Source organism: Diabrotica virgifera, chromosome 2 (genome assembly GCF_917563875.1).
Source record: "Diabrotica virgifera virgifera chromosome 2, PGI_DIABVI_V3a".
NCBI classification, from domain to species: domain Eukaryota; kingdom Metazoa; phylum Arthropoda; class Insecta; order Coleoptera; family Chrysomelidae; genus Diabrotica; species Diabrotica virgifera.
The window spans coordinates 78344761-78367652 of NC_065444.1; the positions used below are offsets into that span (position 1 = coordinate 78344761).

At 33.4% G+C, this 22892-nt stretch overlaps 1 protein-coding gene across 1 annotated transcript in view; it reads left to right on the forward strand.

Moving 5' to 3' along the window:
- The first annotated feature begins 1331 nt into the window (after nucleotides 1-1331).
- LOC114331054 (uncharacterized) overlaps nucleotides 1332-22892 on the forward strand; it is a 46103-nt gene continuing 24542 nt past the window's right edge. Inside the window, exons 1-3 of the mRNA XM_028280528.2 lie at nucleotides 1332-1485; nucleotides 1541-1831; nucleotides 12340-12502. Of these exons, the coding sequence (XP_028136329.1) occupies nucleotides 1593-1831; nucleotides 12340-12502 (402 nt within the window). The 5' untranslated portion in view covers nucleotides 1332-1485; nucleotides 1541-1592. The remainder of the gene's footprint in view (nucleotides 1486-1540; nucleotides 1832-12339; nucleotides 12503-22892) is intronic.

Here is a 22892-nt window from a genome sequence, read left to right on the forward strand (position 1 = left end):
TTTTCTACAAGCACAGTTTTTCCTAAAAATAAAAATCACAATTTCCAAACGACGATTAATTATAATAGGTACCTATGTGATAAATTTTAAACTGTGTTTAATTAATACCTACTAATCAATTTAAATTCCTTATACCTAAATAAATTGCACAGAAATCAGTTAAAAAATTAATGCACTGCCTTAATTTGTTTAAATTTAAACAATTATTACACATTATTGACATTATATTTATGCAGTCACGGATTTACACAAAACCTACTTCATTCGACGTCTCTTGCACAGGTTGCTAAATCCTTATTGGTTATTTGATAATTATAAAATGTTTAATAAGAATAAAATTGTAAAATAAAACAGTTGTAACATCCATAATTTAGTTTCTATGCTATAGTTAAATATAATAATTATTGTTTTATAGGTTATATATTTGTCTAAAGTTTAACCACGGATGTAAACAGAATATAACGTTACTCAGAATGCGGTAGTCCACGGATGTAAACAGAATATAACGTTACTCAGAATGAGGTAGTCAACTGTGCGGAAAAGAACTTTGCGGCACAGAAACGTCACTTTGCGGCACAGAAACGTCACTTTTCTGCACACTAATGTCAAATATCTTATACTGTGAGAAAATATCAAGTTTGCTAACATAAAACCGTGCAGAAAAGTGCACTTTGAATAGTGGTTGTAGAAAAAATTATTTTGACATAATATTCGAAAGTCAAATCGGTAGACAATAACAGTCGTTTTGAATCATCGTCATGAAAACCAAGATCGTCGTCATGCTAACTAATTATATTGAAAGTTTGGTTTTGACAACCTTGTCAAAGAATTAATTTGTGTATGTATTATTGATTTGGTAATTTTTTAAAGACTCTTAGAAAAAATATTGTTCCTAACTCTTGCAGAAAGTCTCTTTTCCGCACTCGACTGCTTGCCGAACTCCCGCTTCGCGTCGTTCGGCAAACTGCAGTCGCGTGCGGAAAAGAATGACTTTCTGCACTTATTAGGAAAATAACTGTTCCAGTGCAAAATTCGTCTTATGATGTGTTTAAAAAAAATTATTTAAACAATTTCTGTCCAAAAATTTCGCCCGGCACGCTTCTGATTTGTTGAAAGGGGGACATTTTTAAACAGAAATCCGCAAAAAAACCGAATCGGAATTCTTTTCATACGGTAGCGATCTCACAAAGTGATAAACCTCTATTTTGGATATCAACACGCGCCACCTATCGGACGTTTGCTACACTCGTTGAACAAAAATATCAAGAAATCTGTACTTGCAATTTTTAATTCAGTAAATGTTTTTTAGTATTTCGTAAACTGTAGTGTAGGTGGCTCTGCGAGTTCTCCCTTTTCTCGGCTTTGCATCCTGCTGCATCTTCACTACTCGCAAATCAAATGAAAATTAATTAGCTTTCTGCAGTGGGTGTTTATATCTCATAAATGTTAATAATGAGGATGTGATCTAATTATCCCTACAAAAATGTAAGCAAATTAAATACATACTCGTTAAACCATCTCTATAACAACTCATTTCCAGGTCTGTTACTTAGAACCATTTTTTACCGAATCTGTTAGCAAAATCAAGAGATATGGACTTAGCTGAGACAATGAAGAACGTCCTCGCCAAGGGGATGCAACAGACGTCGGTTAATGACCTGCCGACTTCTGCAAATATGGGCTTTCCTGGTACAGGTTATGTCACAGAAAAACTGTACATGTTACTACAACTGTATTTGCAAAACAAGGGTTGGAACCCTTCGGTCGAATTGCTGCAATGTTTCACAGAACTTAAGGAGACTTCCATGCTTCCCAGTGCTGCTTATTTACAGTAAGATAATTTTATTTAATATGCTCTACAGCACAGGCCTTGTAGGCCTAGGGCTTTACAATTTTTCATATTAACACCTTGACTGCATTTAGAGATATTTATAAACTTATGTTGGGTGGGTTACAGGCATATATGCCCTGTATACCCCATTTGCCACCGTGCTTACAACACAGCCAACCGTTAGTGTAGTATGAGGTCTATTTGTCCCGTAGCCCGTAACACAGCCAAGGTGTTACACATTAGGGTGGTTCGAAAAAAACTTTTTTATTTATTTCAGATCGCTATAGTGCACAAAAGTTGCCATTGGTATAGACGTGAAAAAAGCACTAATTATTATTTTTTTATTAATTTGTCTTCCGGTCACGCAATGCCATCGAAGTTAGCAAAAAATTGTGAAAAACCTTAATTTTTCATATATTTTTTTAAAAGGCCAGATGGTTTTAATTGCCTTTCTATACTTACCATGATTTAACTACTAAAAGTATGTAAAATCAATATAATATATACTCATTATACATTTGTTTCATATCTTCCGGTCATGCAACATAATACAAAATGAGTAAAATTAGTAGTTTTTGCAAAATTTCAAAGTTTGACTGTTCAGTACATTTTAATCATACGACTTTTAGAGATGCTATAGTTTAATTCTATTAAAATAATATATTTACAATCCAAGCATATAAGCTAGATTTTGATATTCAAGTGAAATTCGGTCACGCAGCTTCATCAAAAACACCAGACTACCAAGATGCGAGGCAAAAGTGACGAATGCAAGCGAAGTGCGCGCAGCCACAAATAGAGATACATGTGGGAAGACCTCTACAATGGAGTATTTGTCTTCTCCATTACAACGAACTGCCATTCCGCCACCTTTTCCAACACTTAGATGGAAATACAACAGGCCCAATATATCAGGACCTTTTGGAAAGGCCTTATCTGATTGTGAAAGACTACCAGTTGTTGATGTTAATCCTATCGATTGTGAAATTCCAAACGTTGAGAAGCGAATTCTTAGCAAGGACCAAATTGTACTTGCTTGAGATATCAGAAGTCGTCAAGTCAGAACATTGTTCAGAAGACTTTGTAGTACATGATCCTATCTGATCCTGATCTATATTCATGACAGGCTTAAAGTCATTGCTTACGTACTGTTTTATCTCTTCATAAGCCAATGTTCTTAACAGTGCAGGAGGAGTCAGTATACTGAGGTTTTATTTGACAATTTCGTAATACTCTTTAGCTTCTTTAAGTTTGGTGGTTTAAAGATTCCGATAGTCACATTCAGTATTCAGATATTGCTTGCTTTGCCTTCATGATACGCCTGACGCCCAGTTCTCGGATAGGGTTTCTTTCATCAGTTACCATAGCCAAAAGTAAATTTTCGGGATGGGTAAAGTAAGCATTCCATTGTAAAACGGGATTAACAACTTGAATAAGCTCTTCTGGTAATTACCTTGTAGATTCAATGATTTTGTAAACATGTCTAGGTCCATTTGTAAATTAGTGTTTTATTTTTATGGCAAATTACATAGGCACAGTGGTGTTTTTGTAACAATATAAGGTTCCGGTACGCAATGGTTCCGGTACGCAATGTTCCTGGGGGTCTGGGGATTGTTCATAAGGGGGGTCCGCCCCCGGGAAAACTTTTTAAATTTATTCTCAATAATGGCGTTTTAAAGCTATTTGGGAGCAAGGGAAAAATTCAGGCATTTGTCTATAATTTTGTTGATTTTTAAATTTTTTGTCCCAAGAGGTGCCGGTACGGCGTACCGGCGCGTACCGTCACAAAAACAGCACTGCATAGGCATATACCATTTGAGAATGAATGTGAGAATCTCTCTCAGATTTTCAGAATGGCTTGACACACTGATGTAGAAACGCAAAACTCGGTTTGCAGTATTAAGCCATCTTGAATGTGACATTGGGTCAAGATCACATACTACAATGTTTTCTGAACAATGTCCTGAATTGATGACTCCTGATATCTCAAGCAAGTACAAATGGTCCTTGCTAAGAAAATGCTTGTCAACTTTTGGAATCTCACAATCGATAGGATTAAAATCAACAACTGGTAGTCTTTCACAATCAGGTAGGGCCTTTCCAATCAGTCCGGAATATCCTATTGGGCCTGTTGTATTTCCACCTAAGTGTTAAAAAAGGTGGCGGAATGGCAGTTCGTTGTAATGGAAAAGACAACTACAGTACAACCTGCCATATCCGGACCTGTCATATCCATACCTCCTCATATCCAGACAGTTCTGCGCCGTCCGGATCTACCGAAATCTACCGAGAAAGGCAGTCCTGCTGTTGGACAGCGCACTAAAAGAAGAACTAAAAGATGGCGAAATAATGTATTATAGAATCTATAAAACGTGTCTATTGACGAAAGATATTGACAGAAAGATATCGACTGCGTTGATTACTGGAATGTATGAAGGAGAAAACGTTTCAGAGACTGTAAAAGAAGTAGCGGTCTTGATATCTGGATTTTTTCATATCCGGATCGGTCTGTCGCCACATTGATCCGGATATGGCAGGTTTGACTGTACTTCATTGTAGAGGTCTTCCCAACTTCCCACATGTATCTCTATTTGTGGCTGCGCGCGCTTCTCTGGCATTCGTCACTTTCGCCTCGCCTCTCGGTAGTCTGCTGTTTTTGACAAAACTGTGCGACCGAACTTTACTTCAATATCAAAGTTTATCTTATATGCTTGGATTTTAAATATACTATTGTAATATAATTAAACTGTAGGATCTCTAAAGGCCATATGATTAAATAGTACTAAAGAGTCAAACTTTAAAATTTTGCAAAATCTACTAATTTTACTTATTTTGTATTATGTTGCGTGACAATAAGTGCAGATATATTGATTTTACATACTTTTAGTAGTTAATTTATGGTATAGGAACGCAATTAAAACCATCTGGCCTTTTAAAAAAATATATGAAAAATTAAGGGTTTTTACAATTTTTTCCTAACTTCGATGGCATTGCGCGACCGGAAGACAAATTAATAAAAAAATAATAATTAGTGCTTTTTTCTCGTCAGTATATAGTATTGATAGTATATACAAATGTCTTATATATAATTTTATTTTTTATGTCTATGTAAAAATTGCTACGCTATGGTTCTCCACTGTATCCTATTTTTCACTTTCCAGTCTATAATTTCCACAGATCCTATATCTTCCTGAAACTTTTTATGCCATCTTTGTCTTGGTCTACCTCTTCTTCTTGTCCCAACTGGTCTTCTTAGCAGTATCTTCTTTGCCATTCTTGTCCTATCCATTCTCTCAACATGGCCTGCCCACCTTATTCTTTGTGCCTTTGTATGTCTTGTTATACTGTCTTGTAAAGCATCCATAATCCTTGATTGGTTCTTCTTTGCTTTTCTTCCATGTTCTTCCAAAAATTTTCTATCTATATCATTTCTCTTGTTTTATTTAGCATCCAGATCTCACACCCATAGGTGACTGTTGCTCTTATTGCAGTTTTGTATATTCTGGTTTTCGTCTTTCTCATTATGTTCTTTAATAATTTTCTTAAACTGCTGACCATTCAGTTACCCTTTTCTATCCTGTACTTTAGTTCATTTTGCTCATGTCCTTTTTCATCTATTATGACACCTAGATAAGTAAAGTGCTTTACTCTTTTGAATGTATAGTCTTTTCCAGCGAATGATGTTAACTTTAGCATATATTCAGGTTCTCTTTCTGTGTTTCCTAGGCCGAGATTTTTTGCTTCTCTCACTAATGTTCTCATGATTTTCTTTAATTCAGTTTTGCTAGCAGCGTAAGGTCATCACGTCATCAGTGTAGGCCTGTAGGCCATGCATAGATGCTTGTTACGGTAGATCGTTTGTTGCATGTTTATTCTGCTGTTCCTTACAATTACAGTAGAACGTCGATAATCCGAACCCTGGTATTCCGAACGTTCACTAATCAGAACACAAAAAAAATTATAAATTTAAAAAATATGATCGCGGACCGAATTTTTGGAATGAATGTCATTGAAATATGCTAAGTAGTACCTACCTAGATTTTCTAAATTTGTCTACAACAAAGTTTTTCAAAACTTGGAACTTATACCCCTTGTGTTCTAAGGGCCTCATTTAAGGTCATTCTTATTAGCTTGATTAGTTTTTCTGATATTTTCAGTTGTCTTAGTGCTTTGTAAATTTTTTTTCTGTCAATGTTATCATAAGCTTTTTAAAATCTATGAATAATGCATACAAAACCATTTTATGTTCGTAGCAAGTTGTTTGGATTGTTTTATGTTAGGTAGAGTAAGATAATATCACTTAAAACTTACAAAGGAAGGAATTTGTTATAATGTGATTCATTCTGTCATATTTGTGTTAAAAGTTTCGCTTTCATAATTGATAGTTTGAGCCTTCACATAGCTCATTTAAAACATTTATTTGATATGTTTAAGTCCGTTTCATGAGTTTCATGCAGTTACTGCGTTTTTCACAGATTTTCCCTTGAATACTGAATCAAAACAGACTGTAAAGTGTTAGTATATTTATGTTAAGATTCCCTAATTTGTAAATTTTTGGTAGATTAAATGTTCTATTATAAATTTATATGCTTTTCTTCTTCTTAGTGTGTTTCTTCTTCTCTTTTCTTCATACTTTTACACCCATTTTACTCTAACTGCAGCAGTGCTAAAGAGCTCTATTATTGTTTTTCCACTCTACTGCTTTAAATTTTTCAACCAGGATGAGCATCTTTTCTGTGGCCCTCCCCTTCCTTCCACTTTCCCTTTTATAACCAATCACACCAACCCATACCTTTCATTTCTTAAATATGACCAAAATAGCTCATCTTTTTTTTCTTCATGGCATTGAGTATCTCTTTTTCCTTTTTTATCTTTCCCAATGTTTCCATACATGTCGTGTCCATGACATTTTTCACGTCCTTCAATAATACCACATCCCAAAGACAGAAAGCTTCCCTTCATGACAATAATTATCCAGGCTTCAACTCATGCTGTATATGCTACATGCAGTAAATTAATATATGTAGTGTTTAGACCTACATATATTTCTTCTTTTTTAAAACTTGTTGATTAATATATTCAGAAAAGCATTGATAAATATTGTAAATCTTACTCCACATACAATTTGGTGCTACTATAGTATGTGGTCTACCGTCATGTTTATAAACGCATAAATAAGAATTATTATTTTAATTTTACAAATAATCCTTTGTTATATCTCTATTTACTATTTTAGTAGGGAATAAGGAAATTTTGTGGCTTATTCCTAATTAAAATAATAAATTGATATAACACAGTATTAGTTTGTAGAATAAATTAAAAAGATTATTTCATTCATAGGAGATTCTGACCAATAGAAAGCTACAGACATGCAAATTAAGGTGATAATTTTTGATAATCTCCCGTCGTTAAGCATATTACGTCAGATGCCCTTCGTTGCTACGAAAAAATACATTCAGTGACATTAATGACAAATGTTTTAAAAATTATAAAAGTGATGACTTTCAACCGTCAAATACATATTTATAACAACTGTGTGTTTAATTTCACTAATTGGTACTTACATATATAAGTTACAATAAAATTTTGGTTTTGAACAGTTTTATTCATGAAATAATCGCAACAAATTGCACTCGAACTCTAAAATTAATATAGAATTTTTGCCCTCGTGACACTTTGACATAATTTCACTCGCCTTCGGCTCGTGAAATTAAAACTGCCAAAGTGACACTCGGGAAAAAATCAATAATTTTAGAGCTCTTGTGCAATTACTACTGATAATTCTCCAGATTTATGTGTTTTATTCACTTGCATAAATCAGAAGAATTATTGTTTTAATTTTGCAAATTAATACATTGTCATATCAATTTAATATTGTAGTTGGGAATAAGCCACAACATTGGCTTATTTTGCACATTATACTAGATAGGGATAGGTAGGCAGCATACTATAGTAGCACCCAATATTTGTCAATGTGCAGCTTATGCTGGTTTTTATTAGACAAGTAAATTTTTATTGTATACCGTGTGTACCGATCAAACAGTGTTTTTTTCTCGGAAGTTCAACACAGCCTGTGGAATATTCTAGCATTTATAAAATACTGAAATTAAAACCCTACTATAGCCTCAGGTTTTCTTAACATTCTGGTTTTTGATTCGTTTGCTTATGTTGGATAATAAAAAAGTTAGGAACTTTAACAACTAGCCATGTTCTTTATCAATACAGGGTGTTTCTAAATAAGTCCGACAATCTTTAAGGGGTAATTCTGCATGAAAAAATATTGACCGTTTGCTTTATAAACATACGTCCGCAAATGCTTCTTTTCCGAGATACTTGATGTTGAATTTTCTCTTAAAAACTGACGATTTATTTATTGCCCTAAAACGGGTTGAGATATGCAAATGAAATTTGGTAGGTTTTAAGAGGTACTTATTGCACATCTTTTGACTTACAATTAAATATTTTATATTTATCATTGGCGTGCGTACGGGTCCTATTACCTGGTCATATTATCCGTATGCACGCCAATGGTGAATATAGAATATTTAATTTTATGTCAAAATATGCGCAGTAACTACCTCTTAAAACCTACCAAATTTCATTTGCATATCTCAACCGGATTTAGAGCAATAAATAAATCGTCAGTTTGTAAGAAAGAATTCAAGATCCCATATCTCGAAAACGAAGCATTTGCGGACATACGTTTATAAAGCAAACGGTCATTATTTTTTCATGCAGAATTACCCCTTAAAGATTGTCGCACTTATTTAGAAACACCCAGTATCGATGAAGAACATGGCCAGTTGTTAAAGTGCCTAACTTTTTTATGGACATCTTGGATATTAGTGCACCCTAATATGTCTGTGTAGATTTTGGCATTGGATCCGACCATCACTTGTAACACCCTTGCCGTATCCTCTATTTTTTCATACTATCACGTTACAATTTTTTGTGATATTATACACGAGCGGGACACCCTCAAAAAAGCGCTTAGTTTTCGAGATACTAACCACGGAGGGGTGAATGTCTAATTTTATTCATACTTTATATTTTCGAGGGTACTGAAAACGAAAATGAGGTTTATTTTGAATTTTATGCGGGGGAACATTGTCAAAATCGCAATTTTAACCTAAAAATAAAAAAAAATGAAATCAAGTTTTTTGCGTTTACCTCGCTACAACTCTGTTCCATTTTAATATTTTTTTTCTGAAATTTTTACAGTATATAGCTGTAACATTTCTGAAGACAAAGGTACCTGCTTCACGTTTTTATTCTTATAATGATAAAGGTTATGAATTTTTCAAAGAAAAAGGTGCGGATTTGTGCATTGTAAAGTTTAATCGCAAAAGTTGTGTGACGAAGTTTAAAATTTAGCTTCTTAATCACGTTTATTTGAAAGTAGAGAAGTACAAAGAAGTTTTTTGGTAAGTTTTAGATCAAAATGTTTTATAGAAAAAAAAAATAGTGCAACTTTTAATGTCGACACTAGAAATCCCCAATGTAACGCTTATTTTTTGAGGGACAGACAATCTAGGTCTAATTTCTCACCTTTAGTATTATCCTTGGATTATAAGCTTTCATTTGACACCTCATTTGTCATTCTACCTAGTATTATGACGGAGAAGTAAACGTTCTTATTCTATTATTGTTGTAGGTACATTTAACATTGATTGAAATTATGAAAGAAATGGCATGGCAACACTGTGACGCACAAACATAAGATTCAGCTGTGCGTTACATAGGGTGCACTAATATCCAAGATGTCCCTTTTTTATTATCCAACATAAGCGAATGAATCAAAATACGGAATGTTAAGAAAACCTGAGGCTATAGTTGGGTTTTAATTTTAATATTTTATAAAGGCTAGAATATTCCACAGGGTATTGTGAACATTGAGAAAAAACACAGTTTTATTGGTACACCCGGTATACAATGACAATTTACCTGTCTAGCAACAATATTACTATTACTACATAGATATTGCTAAAGAATAAGGCTATATGACATAAGATATTAAAAAAATCACTTAATAGGCTATTGATTATGTTCAAAATAAGAGAGCTAAAAGGAACTACAACGTTAACGGGATTTTATTGTCTCATACGGTCAATGGATTGGTCTAAATTTGAAAAAACCGAGGAGTGCTATCATTTAAATGGGTGCGTTTTTGAGAAAGGGGTGAATTAGTTCGTAGGCACAGGGTGAGTTCTATGCACTTTTGGTACAAAGACGTCTACAGGAAAATTATTCCAGGGTAAATTTCCTATCGAAATATCACATTTTAAAGTCAAAATAATTTTTTTTACAAAAATATATTCAAAGAAAAACAAGAAAAAAATGCGAGAGAAATCAATTTTGTTTTTTGTCCAATAACTTTTTTCCACAGGGATGTAGGTATAGGCATTGCTTCAGCGAAAAATAACTTTCATACTTCCTCTTTAAAATGAAGTTTGGTAAAAGTCTCTAGGATTTATAGTTTCCGAAATAGGATTTTTCAAAGTTCCCTGCTCACAGCATTGTTGTGCCATTTTCCCCATTATTTCGCATACGTTGTTCTGTGACTTTTTTCTACGCATTTCTAGGTATATGCAATGGTCCATTTAGTAGAAAGAGAAGTCAATTACCTTTAAAACGGTCTATTGTCTAAGGTTATACGGCTCTTTTTAAGCAAGTTATGCTTTTTCAAGGTTTTATAGTTTAAATGATTTTTGATATTTTTAATGATTTTTTTTTTTCAATTTCTCATTATGCCTTTTTTTCATGTACATTTAGGTACATATATACATTGTGGAATAAAAAAAAAGCTTATTTTATTTGCTTCTAAATGGTGTATTGCAAACAATTCTAGGACTACAGTACAACCTGCCATATCCGGACCTGTCATATCCGGACCTCCCCATATCCGGACGATTCTGCACCGTCCAGATCTACCGAAATCTACCGAGAACGGCAGTCCTGCTGTTGGACAGTGCACTAAAAGAAGGCGAAATAATGTATAATAGAATCTACAAAACGTGTCTATTGACGAACGTTATTGACGGCGTTGATTACTGGAATGTATGAAGGAGAAAACATTTCAGAAACTATAAAAGAAGTAGTGGTCTTGATATCCGGATTTTTTCATATCCGGATCGGTGTGTCGCCACATTGATCCGGATATGGCAGGTTTTACTGTATTTTTAAACAAGATATCCATAGGGTATCCGTAATTTGAGAAAAGTTTTAATTTTTTTTTTATTTTTTTCAATTAGAAGAATATAATTGCACATTATAACATAATTTTTAATTCCAAATAACTTTTCTTAATAACAATTTTCTATATTGTGAAATATAAAGGTACTTTACTCTTAGCGAAATTCATATTTTTAACATACCTCGTACATTTTTCTTAAAGTTAAAAATAAAAAAGTTTTCCATATGGTTCCAACTTAGTGGGACCTATTGCATGTGTATATGTCACATTTTGTAAAAGCATAATATATCTTGTTTAAAAATAGTCCTAGAATTTTTTACAATACACCATTTTAGAGTAAAGAAAATAAGCTTTTATTGTACAATGTATATACTTAAATATACAATAAAAAAAGTTATAATGAGAAATTTAAAAATAATCGTAAAATATATCATAGTCTTCTACAATAAATAAAATTTAACGGAAAGTAAAACACTCCCTGGTGTAGTTGGTATATTTTAATATACATTTTAAAAAATTTTAAAAATCCAAAAGGATTACGTTCAGAACGTTTTCGGACTTATCATTCCATCAACAGTGAACTCCCTGTCCTTGCTAAATAGCCACAATGCCAAACACTGGTTAAGTTGCATGTTCCAACTACATAGTAAAACTTATAAAATAATTTGGCCTAGATTGGGTGCCAATGGACTACTTCCAGCAACATGATGCTCTCTGCATTACATTAAAAAATGTTTTTGTGATTAGGTCTTCATTGAACCACGTTTAGTCTGTCAATGACTTCTACAATAGACCATTTTTAAGGCAATTGACGTTTCTTCCTATTATATGTAACATTGCTTATACCTAAGCTACATACAAAAAAGTTACAGGACAGTGTTTAAGAAGTATCAAGGAAAATTAGCCAAAATCGCTGTGAGTGGCGAACTTTGAAAAATCATATTTTGGAAACTATAAATCTTAGAGACTTCTACCAAACGTCATTTTAAAGAGGAAGGATGGAAGTTTTTTTTCTCTGAAGCAATGCCTATACCTGTATGAAATATAGGTGTCTATACCCGTGGAAAAAAGTTATGGGGCAAAAAACAAAATTGCTATTTTTCGTGTTTTTTTTTCTTTTGAATATATTTTTGTAAAAAAAAAGTTTAATAAAAGTAACTTTTAATATGTGATGTTTCGATAGTAAATTTAACCTGGAACGACAGGTTTAGAAAATTCGAGACATCAAAAATGGCCCATTTTTTGAGGTGTCCGTTTTCTCTGACGTGCAGTGTATATAAAATATTGTTTTGATATGATATATTTCATTTTTCAGAATGATGGCATCTAGAGTAACTTTAGACTCGCAGGGTCGGTTAATTCTAAGGGAAAATGGTAAGATCATCTTGCCTTTTGAACATTTCGCCAATGCTGTGATGCTGAAACATATGAATGGACCACATGGCTTACATTTAGGGGTTGAAGCAACAGTGAGGGCTGTAAGTATAAACAAAAATGTTTAATAAGCTTTTATTGAGACAATATTTTATTACTGATTACAATATTCATTCATTCAGTTAATAAACAATAAAAATGCAGATATAGATTGCCAATTGACATTAATATAATAGCGGAGGAAGCAAAAGAAAAAAAAAATTGGAAAAACTAAGAGCCAGAAACCTATATTGTTTAATTGGTTACTTATTAAAGCTTCCGTTGGACACATTACTCAATACTTTTATTCATGGTAAAAATCATCAACATCAAATCAAATCGTATCAACATTAAATATTATCCCCTTACTAACAAATAAACGTAAGTCGATATTATTATAGAAAAATACTGATAAACAACTTTTAGTTTATGAAAGATATTACCTACTGTTGATTTCAAATATTTATAGTTTTTATACATTATTCACGGTCATAAAACTGTAATTAGTCCATTGAATCACGGTTTTTGCTCCGTATTTTAAAGAACCGCTTGGATTGGCATGAAATTTGGCATACACATAGCTAACATGTCAAAGAAAAAAAGTGATATTGTGCCATGTGTGCTTTTGCTCAGGGGGTAAGTTTCACCCCTTCTCAGGGGTGAAAAAAATTACGTTCAAAGTAAGTCTGGAAATGAATAAACAGACTATTTTAAGCAACTTTTTTTCTATAGAGGTTTTTCACTAAGTCAATACTTTTCGAGTTATTTGCGAGTGCATGTGTTCATTTTTCATCAAAAATTTAATTAAGTAATTAAATTTTTTCATTATTTTTGCCAAAAAAAGGGACTATACTAAATTTACAGTCAAGATGTAGTAGAAATAAACAAACCAAAACACATTAAATGCTACTAAGAGCACTCCCGAATCAAAATTTACAATGTATACACATTGTAAATCCCAAATCATGATTTCCAAAGTTTTTACATTGTAAATTATGATTCGGGAGTGCTCCTAGTAGCATTTAACTTGTCTTGGTTTGTTTATTTCTACTGCATCTTGATTGTAAATTTAGTATAGAAATAATTGATGGATTCGACCGTTACTTGATGGAAGTTCATTTTATCTCACAATAAAACACTGAAAAACGTTTGTTTTCTATACTTCCACAAAATTTATTACAACTATGTTATTACTACAGCTGTTTCACTGTTTCATTGAGTTCACAATAGAAACAGAACAGAATAATTCCATAAACTTTCTAGATGTAACGATTACCAGACTACACAACAAACATGAGTTCTCCGTATATCATAAACCTACCCATACTGACACAACTATACACAATTCATCATCCCATCCTACACAACACAAATTAGCAGCCTACCATAGCATGATACATAGACTGACAGAAATTCCTATGACAAAAAATAACTTCGAGACAGAACTAAATATCATTAGACAAATAGCAGTAAACAATGGCTATAACGAACAAACAGTTAACAACATTTTAAACCAAAAACTCCATAAGAAAGCCTTGAAATTAGTGTATCCACCACCACAGAAAGAACCCAGTACCTTCTGCTCTCTCACATATACTGGCAAAATAACAACAAAAATAGCCAGATACATAAAAAAGAAAGGAATAACACCAGCTTTCAGAACTAACAACAACTTAAGCAAACATATTAAAAACAATAAAAGCCGAAAGAGAAAGCAATTACAGAGTGGTGTGTACAAACTAACTTGTGGTGACTGTCCGAAAACTTACATCGGTCAAACTGGCAGAACTTTTGACAAACGGATAGCAGAACACAAAAGGGCTTTCAACAATAGAAAAACAGACACTTCTACATACGCACTTCACCTTCTAGATCATAATCATTCTTTCAATGAAGAGTTTCAAATTCTACATATTCAAAATAAAGGCCTTAAGCTATCACTTTTAGAATCAATGGAAATTAATAAATTGAAAAATACTGATATAATTCTGAATGACCCACTCGAGACAAACAGCTCCCCACTCCTCAACCTCTTCAGTTAAAGACTTAAAAAGGCAAACACATTGTAAAATATATCACTTGAGAAAGGCACTTTGCCAAAACAGCTGTAGTAATAACATAGTTGTAATAAATTTTGTGGAAGTATAGAAAACAAACGTTTTTCAGTGTTTTATTGTGAGTTAGTATAGAAACTTAAAAAAAAACAAAAATAAAGCTGTTTTGCTTTTTTAAACACCTTAAAAAAGTTGTAATGAGTTTTTCCCAGAAAGTGCTTCATTTTCTGGTTATTTCATATTGAAATATTTGATTTGGAATTTGACCAATATGAACCTATTATTAGCTACAACTTTGTTTCTACTAGGTTACTAGGTCTAGAGACCTCATACTTACAGTGCCGGCAAAAAAATCTTTACAATGCAAAATAAATCACTAAATTAGAAGAACAATTGCACGCGTTCTGTCTGAACTTGTTTAGCGTTTGAGGGGAGAGGTGATGACGTACTTGCGTCGGCAGGTTCCTGTAGTTTACTGACCGCTTATTTTCTTTAGTTTATTCTGTGCATTTCTACTGTACATACAATAGGGAACTTGCATAAAATTTTAAATTCGAAAAAAATGGTACAAATCACAACAGAACATAATTTAGAACCTGTATCAATAATAAAAAAAGTTGTTTGTCTTTCGTTTGGCCCATAAAGACGACTAAAAATTCAACTTCTATCAGCCACCCCAAAACGTGTCGTGACGTCACTGGGTTGTATGTTTACATTCTACACCAATTGTATATATAATTTTGGATTGGGCATTATAAACGTCAGTAGAAAATACAGTTATGTGACGTTACAAATGTTTTTGATCGTTTGAACTACAGTAGAGCGTCGATAATCCGAACTAATTGGTACAGGGGTAGTTCGGATTATCAAATTGTTCGGATTATCGAACATATGTTCAAAATACATACAAAGCTCATAAACATAGTACATAATATGTACATACGTTTTAGTTACAAGGAATAAAACACCTGCATAATAAACAAATATATTGTATGTATTTCTGTATAAACAAAACAAAAATCCGCGGTCATATTTTGCCCATATTATCATATATTAAATCCAAAAATTCGGTCGGTGATCATATTTTTTAATTTTATAATTTTTTTTTTGCGTTCGGATTAGCGATCGTTCGGATTACCAGGGTTCGGATTATCGACGCTCTACTGTATTCATAGAAAATTTGTACTTTCACAAAATGGTTTTATTTTCAATAGTAAACCTTCTTTCCTTTCCTTCAAAAACTATCAAACTGCAATCTCAACAAACTGGTATATTTTATTACAATGACATACGATAAATGTCATTAGAATATAAATATTTTTCCTTTATTCCCCGACGACGATCTGGCTAAATACCCAAGTAGGTGGAGGCCAATAAACTAAAGAAGAAGAAGAAGAAGAATATACGTAAATATAACCATAAACTGAACCACATAGTTAAACTCTGTGACGTCACGGGTCGTTTGAACTATTTTAAGATAAAGAAGACTTGAAATTTGTACTTTAAATTTAAAGTTATTATGAGTTTTTGAAGCGTGAAATTTTGGAAATCTCATTTTTATACAAAACTGAACATTATTATGTAATAAAAAAAATGTGCAAGTTCCCTATTGACTTTATCCGCTCTGAGCTCGTAGGTAGAGGGGATAATTAAAAATTCGCGAGCGCCAGTAGTGACAAGTCAGTGAACTTTAACTGGAAATTTGACGTTCTGCATTTAGAGTTGCATATAATTTTTACTAAATGTCTCATTTAAAAGACCGAAAGTTCCTTAGAATAAACAAAAAGTTTCTTTTGAACGAGATATTTAAAATTAAAAATCACACTAAATTTTCTCTTTTTTTCACCCTTGTAACTGATTAAAATGAACAGAAATTTTTAGGGACTTTTGACCCTCGATAATAATGTAGTCTTTCATTCTGCGTTTAAATTGTTCAAATATACTTATTGGTTCTCTCAGGATTCGAAAAAAAGTAATGCATTTAAAAAGAGTCGGTGCGAAATTTTTCGTTTACGCTCTTAATTAATTATTTAAGTGCAATAAATGCATAATTTAATATTTCAGAAGTATTATACTATATTTGTATTAAATTATTATACTATTTTGCAGAATACTTTTTTTCTAATATTATCTGTCAACATAAACTTCAAAACGATAAGCAAAATCTTAAAAACAATCATAATGAATAATAAATTCTGTACTTACTGATTGATATTAACTATCGATTACAATCCAATTACTTTTTTACGTTGTAAATATTTCACGATAAGAATTAAATAATAAGTTTGAAACAATTATTATTTGCTTTTCTCCTTTCCTCTTTAAATTTCCGGTCGAAGCAGTAAGTCATCCGCTAGATGGTGTTAAAAAGACAATATCCTAAGTGTCTACTATATACTAGTTCATATTGTTTTATTAGTATGCTTTGATATTGTAAATAACTTCAATAATTGTCATTAGATTGTCTAGTTCATAAATTCTTAAAATACATTTAAATTCAAGATCCTGAACATTTATTTAACTTCTGCTGCGAACAATAGTATTATAAGATACTAATAATAGTAATAGTAAATAACTTCAATAATTGTCATTAGATTGTCTAGTTTATAAATACTTAAAATACATTTTAAATTCAAGATCCTGAACTTTATTTAACTTCTGCTGCGCACAATAGTATTATAAGATACTAATAGATGGCGATACCAGCCATACCAGCGAAACTCACAGGATAGGCAACACTTTTCTCTTTCCAGCGAAATTTCCAACGAAAGTTGTACTACTAGTAATCCGCTAGGTAGGTGGCGATACCAGCGAAGCTCAGGGCGTATACAAGTAGCATAGCCACCTTTACTTTACAAGCCATGAAGATAAAAAGGCAACGTCGCAATTGATGACGTCGGTAGTCTGACTTTCGGACTACCGCTTTTGAAACCACGATTTTAAATTAAAAATTCAAGTAAAATTTATAGTATTTTTTGAGTCGAACAGGAAAATATATTAACTAGAAGCTTTTAGAAAATTAAATTAAAAGTAATTCCTTGTAAGTAACGTTTATTATACAAAAAAAGAAACAATATGAGAAGAAAATGTGTAAAATGCTTTATTTTAAATAAATAATATCTTGAAAGGAAAATAATCGTTTTCGTTTTGATTCAATTCGAGTCTCTTGGCATCCTCTGACACCGTGTTTCGGGGTCTACCCTTTTTCAAAGAGGCTTTCCAAGGAGACTGAATTGAACCATAACGAAACGAAGATTCGTTTCTTCGTTTCGTTATGGTTCAATTCAGTCTCCTTGGAAAGCCTCTTTGAAAAAGGGTAGACCCCGAAACACGGTGTCAGAGGATGCCAAGAGACTCGAATTGAATCAAAACGAAAACGATTATTTTCTTTTCTTTTTCATACCTTATTCGGTTTAGAGTACAAAATGACCACGTTTCATTAAAGTAATCTGAGACGCATTATTGGAGTGTTCTCCTAGCGGCGCCGCTTGGTACTATTGTATCTCGGTTAACAGAATACTGACTCGTGGTCGAAATTATTTTCAGTCATTTAAATAATATCTTATTTTAAATTATATGCAAAATATCGCTAGAAATAACTATAAAAACAATTGCTGACAATGTTTGATGTGCATTGTTGGGGTTTAGAGTAAGATAGCTTTCTTTTTTGTTATCGCCCTTATCGTTATTTTTCTTTTTATACTTTTTTGAAGGTTCATTACTTTAATGGCTGCTATTTTTGTATAATTATTTAAAACAATATTACACATAATTTTTATAACAGCAGAATAAACTTTGAAGGCATTTTCCCTACATTCACACTAAAATTCAAAATTTAAGTGAAATCCTTCATGCTGTTGTAAACTTTTCATTACCAAAGATCATAATAACATCAAATGACAATAATTGTTTTGCAAAAATAATTTTTTAAGATTGGGATTGTTAATAATAAATTCAAATGTTAAACAAAGGTGATAATAAATACATTTTACTGAATCCGTTACTAAGCACAAACCATCCCTTTGCAAATAATCATAGTAATCTGCTCCAGTTGTCTCTCCTTTACTGCAAACAACAACTTGTTTGAACTAGAATCATCAATCATCTTAATAACATACCTTTTAAAGCTCTTTATAATTTGTAGCACGAAACATTGTAAAAATTTTCAGGTTCTCTGTAAATATGGTGAATATTGTATACAAACAAATGAGAACTGACAGACTTAACCGGTCTACCATTAGATGTTGCCAAGTTTCAACTTCATGGCTTGTTAAGTAAAGGTGGCTATGCAAGTAGTCAATGTGAAACTTTTTGGAAAATTGAAGTGAAAACTATGGGGCGAAAGAAACTCACAAATGAAGAGAAAGTTCGTGCTTCAACGTTACTTGAGAAAGGGGACTCTGTAATTACCATAACACGTAATATTGGTGTTTCAAGAGATTAAATTTATTATTTGAAACGGTCGGATGCGTCGTAGTCTTCTGGGACTGTTCCGGAAAGAAATATAAGATGTCTCTTAATTTCGTTTTACAGGGAATTATTTTATATTAGTTTTACTCCTTAGTATCGGAACCAAGTTTTCGTTGGAGTTTGGCCATGATGAATAGACAGGTAGTGAGGTCCTTTTAGACTTCCCCGTATCTTCTTTCATTCATCATTCGTTTGGTTTGCAAGTAATAGAAACGCATTCAGTGATTTGACACAAGATCACACATATTTTTGCGTGGTTTGGTTAATACAATTTGAGTTATTAAATATTTTTCTATAGTGCCATATTTTGGCTGAGATACAATTTTGCTTATTGCAACGATCAACATACAAATTATTGTAAGTGACAGATCTTCTACTACTTAATATTTATAATTTGTTTTTTTTTCGACAGTAATGGGACGGTACGCTAGGAAATGATAGTATGTAATTTTCTATCGTTTCTTTGGCCTCTAGGTTTTTCCTCTTTATGCTGGGTACAATAATATTGGCCTTGTTTCTATTATTTGAGATATTTCGCACGAATCTTTCAGATATATTTAGTGTTGCAAGAAAGAGACCTTAACATACGAGGATATATTGATATTAAACTAACCTTTGATAGATGGCGCTACTTGATACCGAATTGCTTTCGGTTTTGACATTTGCCATTCATGATATGACCTCTGTCAAAATTTTAAGTTTTAAAAACAATTAGTTTGGTTTTTACAGCCGTCAAAAGCAAGCAAATGTTGTGTTTTCGGAGAAATGGAAAAATCTAGTATCGTTCGGTGTAGGGGAGGAAAGTATGATAAATGTGCAGTCACTCGAGCGCTTTGGGGACCTATTGGGTTGTGAAGAGTAGGTTCTAAGACCAAAAAAAGTTAAGTAGAGTTTTCCATTTTAGTGGGACTTTCCATTTTTAATTTAATTTTCCATTTCCAACAATCGTTTTTTCCGATTATAGCGCCATCTATCCATAATTCGAAAAAATGTTTCAAATAAAAGTTACTTATTTTTACGTAAGGAATCCGAATCTGCAATAAAAAATGGGGGCTCCTATTTAAAATTTTAAAGTAACCCCCCACCATCCGTGGAGGGTCGTGTTTGGTGCCATTCGATAGATTTTTCAAACATATTGAATAAGTGTATTTTTCAGTTTTTCGATCTGATGTTCATTTCGCGAAATATCGCGGGATTCGTATTTAAAATTTTAAATTTACCCCCCACCCCTCTCCGTGGGCAGTCGTGTTTGGTATCATTCGATAGATTTTTGACAAATATTGAGCACGTATTTTTTAGTTTTTAGATCTATCGTTCATTTCGCGAAATATTCGCTTTTTTCTTGTGAAACTTTGTGACTCACCCATTTCCTTACGCCCCGCCCAAATCGTCAGATTTTTGAAATATACACTGTTTTGCATGTACTTAACTTACCTTATCTTAATCTGACGATTTCGAGTTTTTCTAAGGATAGGTTTTTTTTCGGTCCCCCCTTAACGAACTCCCCTGTGTTTAGAGCCAACATATGGTAGAGGTACATCTACAGGATACCAGGGTTCTCTCCATATGATAATCTGACGCGCTCGAGTTACTGCAAAAATCCCCGCTTGGGCTCCCCTACCATAAGTTCTTCCACAAAAAGGTAAAACGAATGTGCAAATCAAAGCCGACCTGGACGAAGTATAGGGTGAGGTTGCACCTTCGTTAGCAACAGTAAAATTTTGGAAAGCTGAATTTGTTCGTGGTCGTACGAGTGTTTTTGATGATGAGCGTCCCGGGAGGCCAAATGAAGTCACCACGCCGGAAATTATCAACAAAGTCTATGACATGATTATGGCATATCGTCGAATTAAGCTCCGCGAGTTAATAGAGATCCTAAACATTTCCTAGAGCGTCCCGGGAGGCCAAATGAAGTCACCACGCCGGAAATTATCAACAAAGTCTATGACATGATTATGGCATATCGTCGAATTAAGCTCCGCGAGTTATAAAGATCCTAAACATTTCCTACGAACGCGTACACAACATCATTCACCATCATTTGGACATGAAAATGCTATACGCGCGATGGGTGCCGCGTTTGCTGACAATCGACCAAATGCGAAAACGTGTGACCACTTCGGAGACGCTTTTGGCGATGATACGGCGTGATCCGAAAGATTTTTTCGCCGATTTGTTACCGTTGATGAAACCTGGGTGCATTTTTACACACCGGAGACCAAAGAGCAGTCGAAGCAGTGGCGCAAACGCGGCGAAGGCCCGCCGAAGAAGGCAAATAGTGCACATTCGGCCAGCAAAGTGACTGTTTTCTGGGATGCGAAGGGCATCATCCACATCGACTACTTGGAAAAAGAAAAAACAATCAATGGCGAGTACTACGCAGCATTATTGGATCGATTCGATGCCGAAGTGCGTCGAAAACGCCCCGGTCTGGAACGCAAAAAAGTGCTCTTTCACCAAGACAACGCACCGGCTCACAGATCGGCCGTCGCTATGGCAAAATTACACGAATTGGGCTATGAATTGGTTGAACATCCACCGTATTTCCCAGATCTTGCCGCCAGCGACTTTTTCCTGTTTCCAAACCTAAAAAAAATGGCTCGGAGGACGCGTTTCGCAACAAATGATGAAGTCATCGCTGAAACTTCGGCCTATTTTAAAGAGCTCGAGCAAAAGTACTGTTCGGGTGGGATAAAAAAATTGGAACATCGTCTTACTAAGTCAATCCATGCCAAGTGGTCCCATATAAATTAAGTTGGTTGCTTGACTATTTTTAATATTTTATATTTTTCTACCTTTTAAACTTCAGTCTATAGAGACTACAGAATTCCATTTATTTTATTTTTTAAAAATTTAGTTTGCCGATGACGGCCATTTTTGTTAAATCGTATCGATCATTTCCACGGAAAACATGGCTTCGCTCTTTAGCCAATATTTTCAGTTAACTGATAAAATTCCATTTTCAGCATTTTTTTAACAGCATAAGGCAAGCCGATAATGGTTTGTTTTTTTTTCTGCAAAAGACATACGTATATACTTTAAGTAAAAAAGTTTGAGCTTTGAGACTTGAGTAAATTTTTTCAAAAAAAATCTCAAAAATGTAATTTTTTGAAAAATCTGTTTGACTCCTTATATCTCTGATGGGCACGGATGAAAAAATTTGAAATTTGGCTGAATGTTAGCCCCTAGAAAGTAGAATAAGGAGTAAAAATTTGGAGTTGCAGACTTACCTCATATAGGAGTTACAGGTCTGAAAAAATGGTCAAAAATCAAAATGGTCAAAATTTGAGCGTTTGCAGGCAGGTTAATCAAAATTCAAATAAACTGTCTAATGAAATAAAAAATTAATCTATTTTCACCAGATTTCACAATAAATACAAATTTATACAGGGTTGACCAAAGAAAAGAGTTCACCTTGATATTTGGCAGTTATTATATTTCAAGGGAATGCCGAAACAGGTCGATTTTTATTTTTAAATTATTAATATTGAAAATATTAAAAATATTACTAAAAGATTTTTAAATTGAAAACTTATTGGTACACTTTCCTGGTGACACCTCCAAGACTTCTACAATTTGCAAGTCAAATGGATGCTGCAGTGAAGACGAGAGGGAAGAAATTCTACACTATGCAATTCACATCCCCCGTCTGCAGCTGGTAAAGTTCCAACGGAAAAATGCACCTAGTTACTCTACGGAGTAATACGACTATAAAATAAAAATGTATACCATTTTTATTCAGTTGCAATGCGAAGGCAAAACAATCTTACTTTTCAATTAGAATACGGAGTGCAGTCCAGTCCCTTGAATCGCGATTTTCGGCTCTTATTGGAGCCTTCATCGGAAGGAACGTAGGCACTGTTCTCCATATTTTAACTGATTCGTATCGAGAGGTTTTCCCACCCATTGCAACTGAAGTGATGATAGTAGG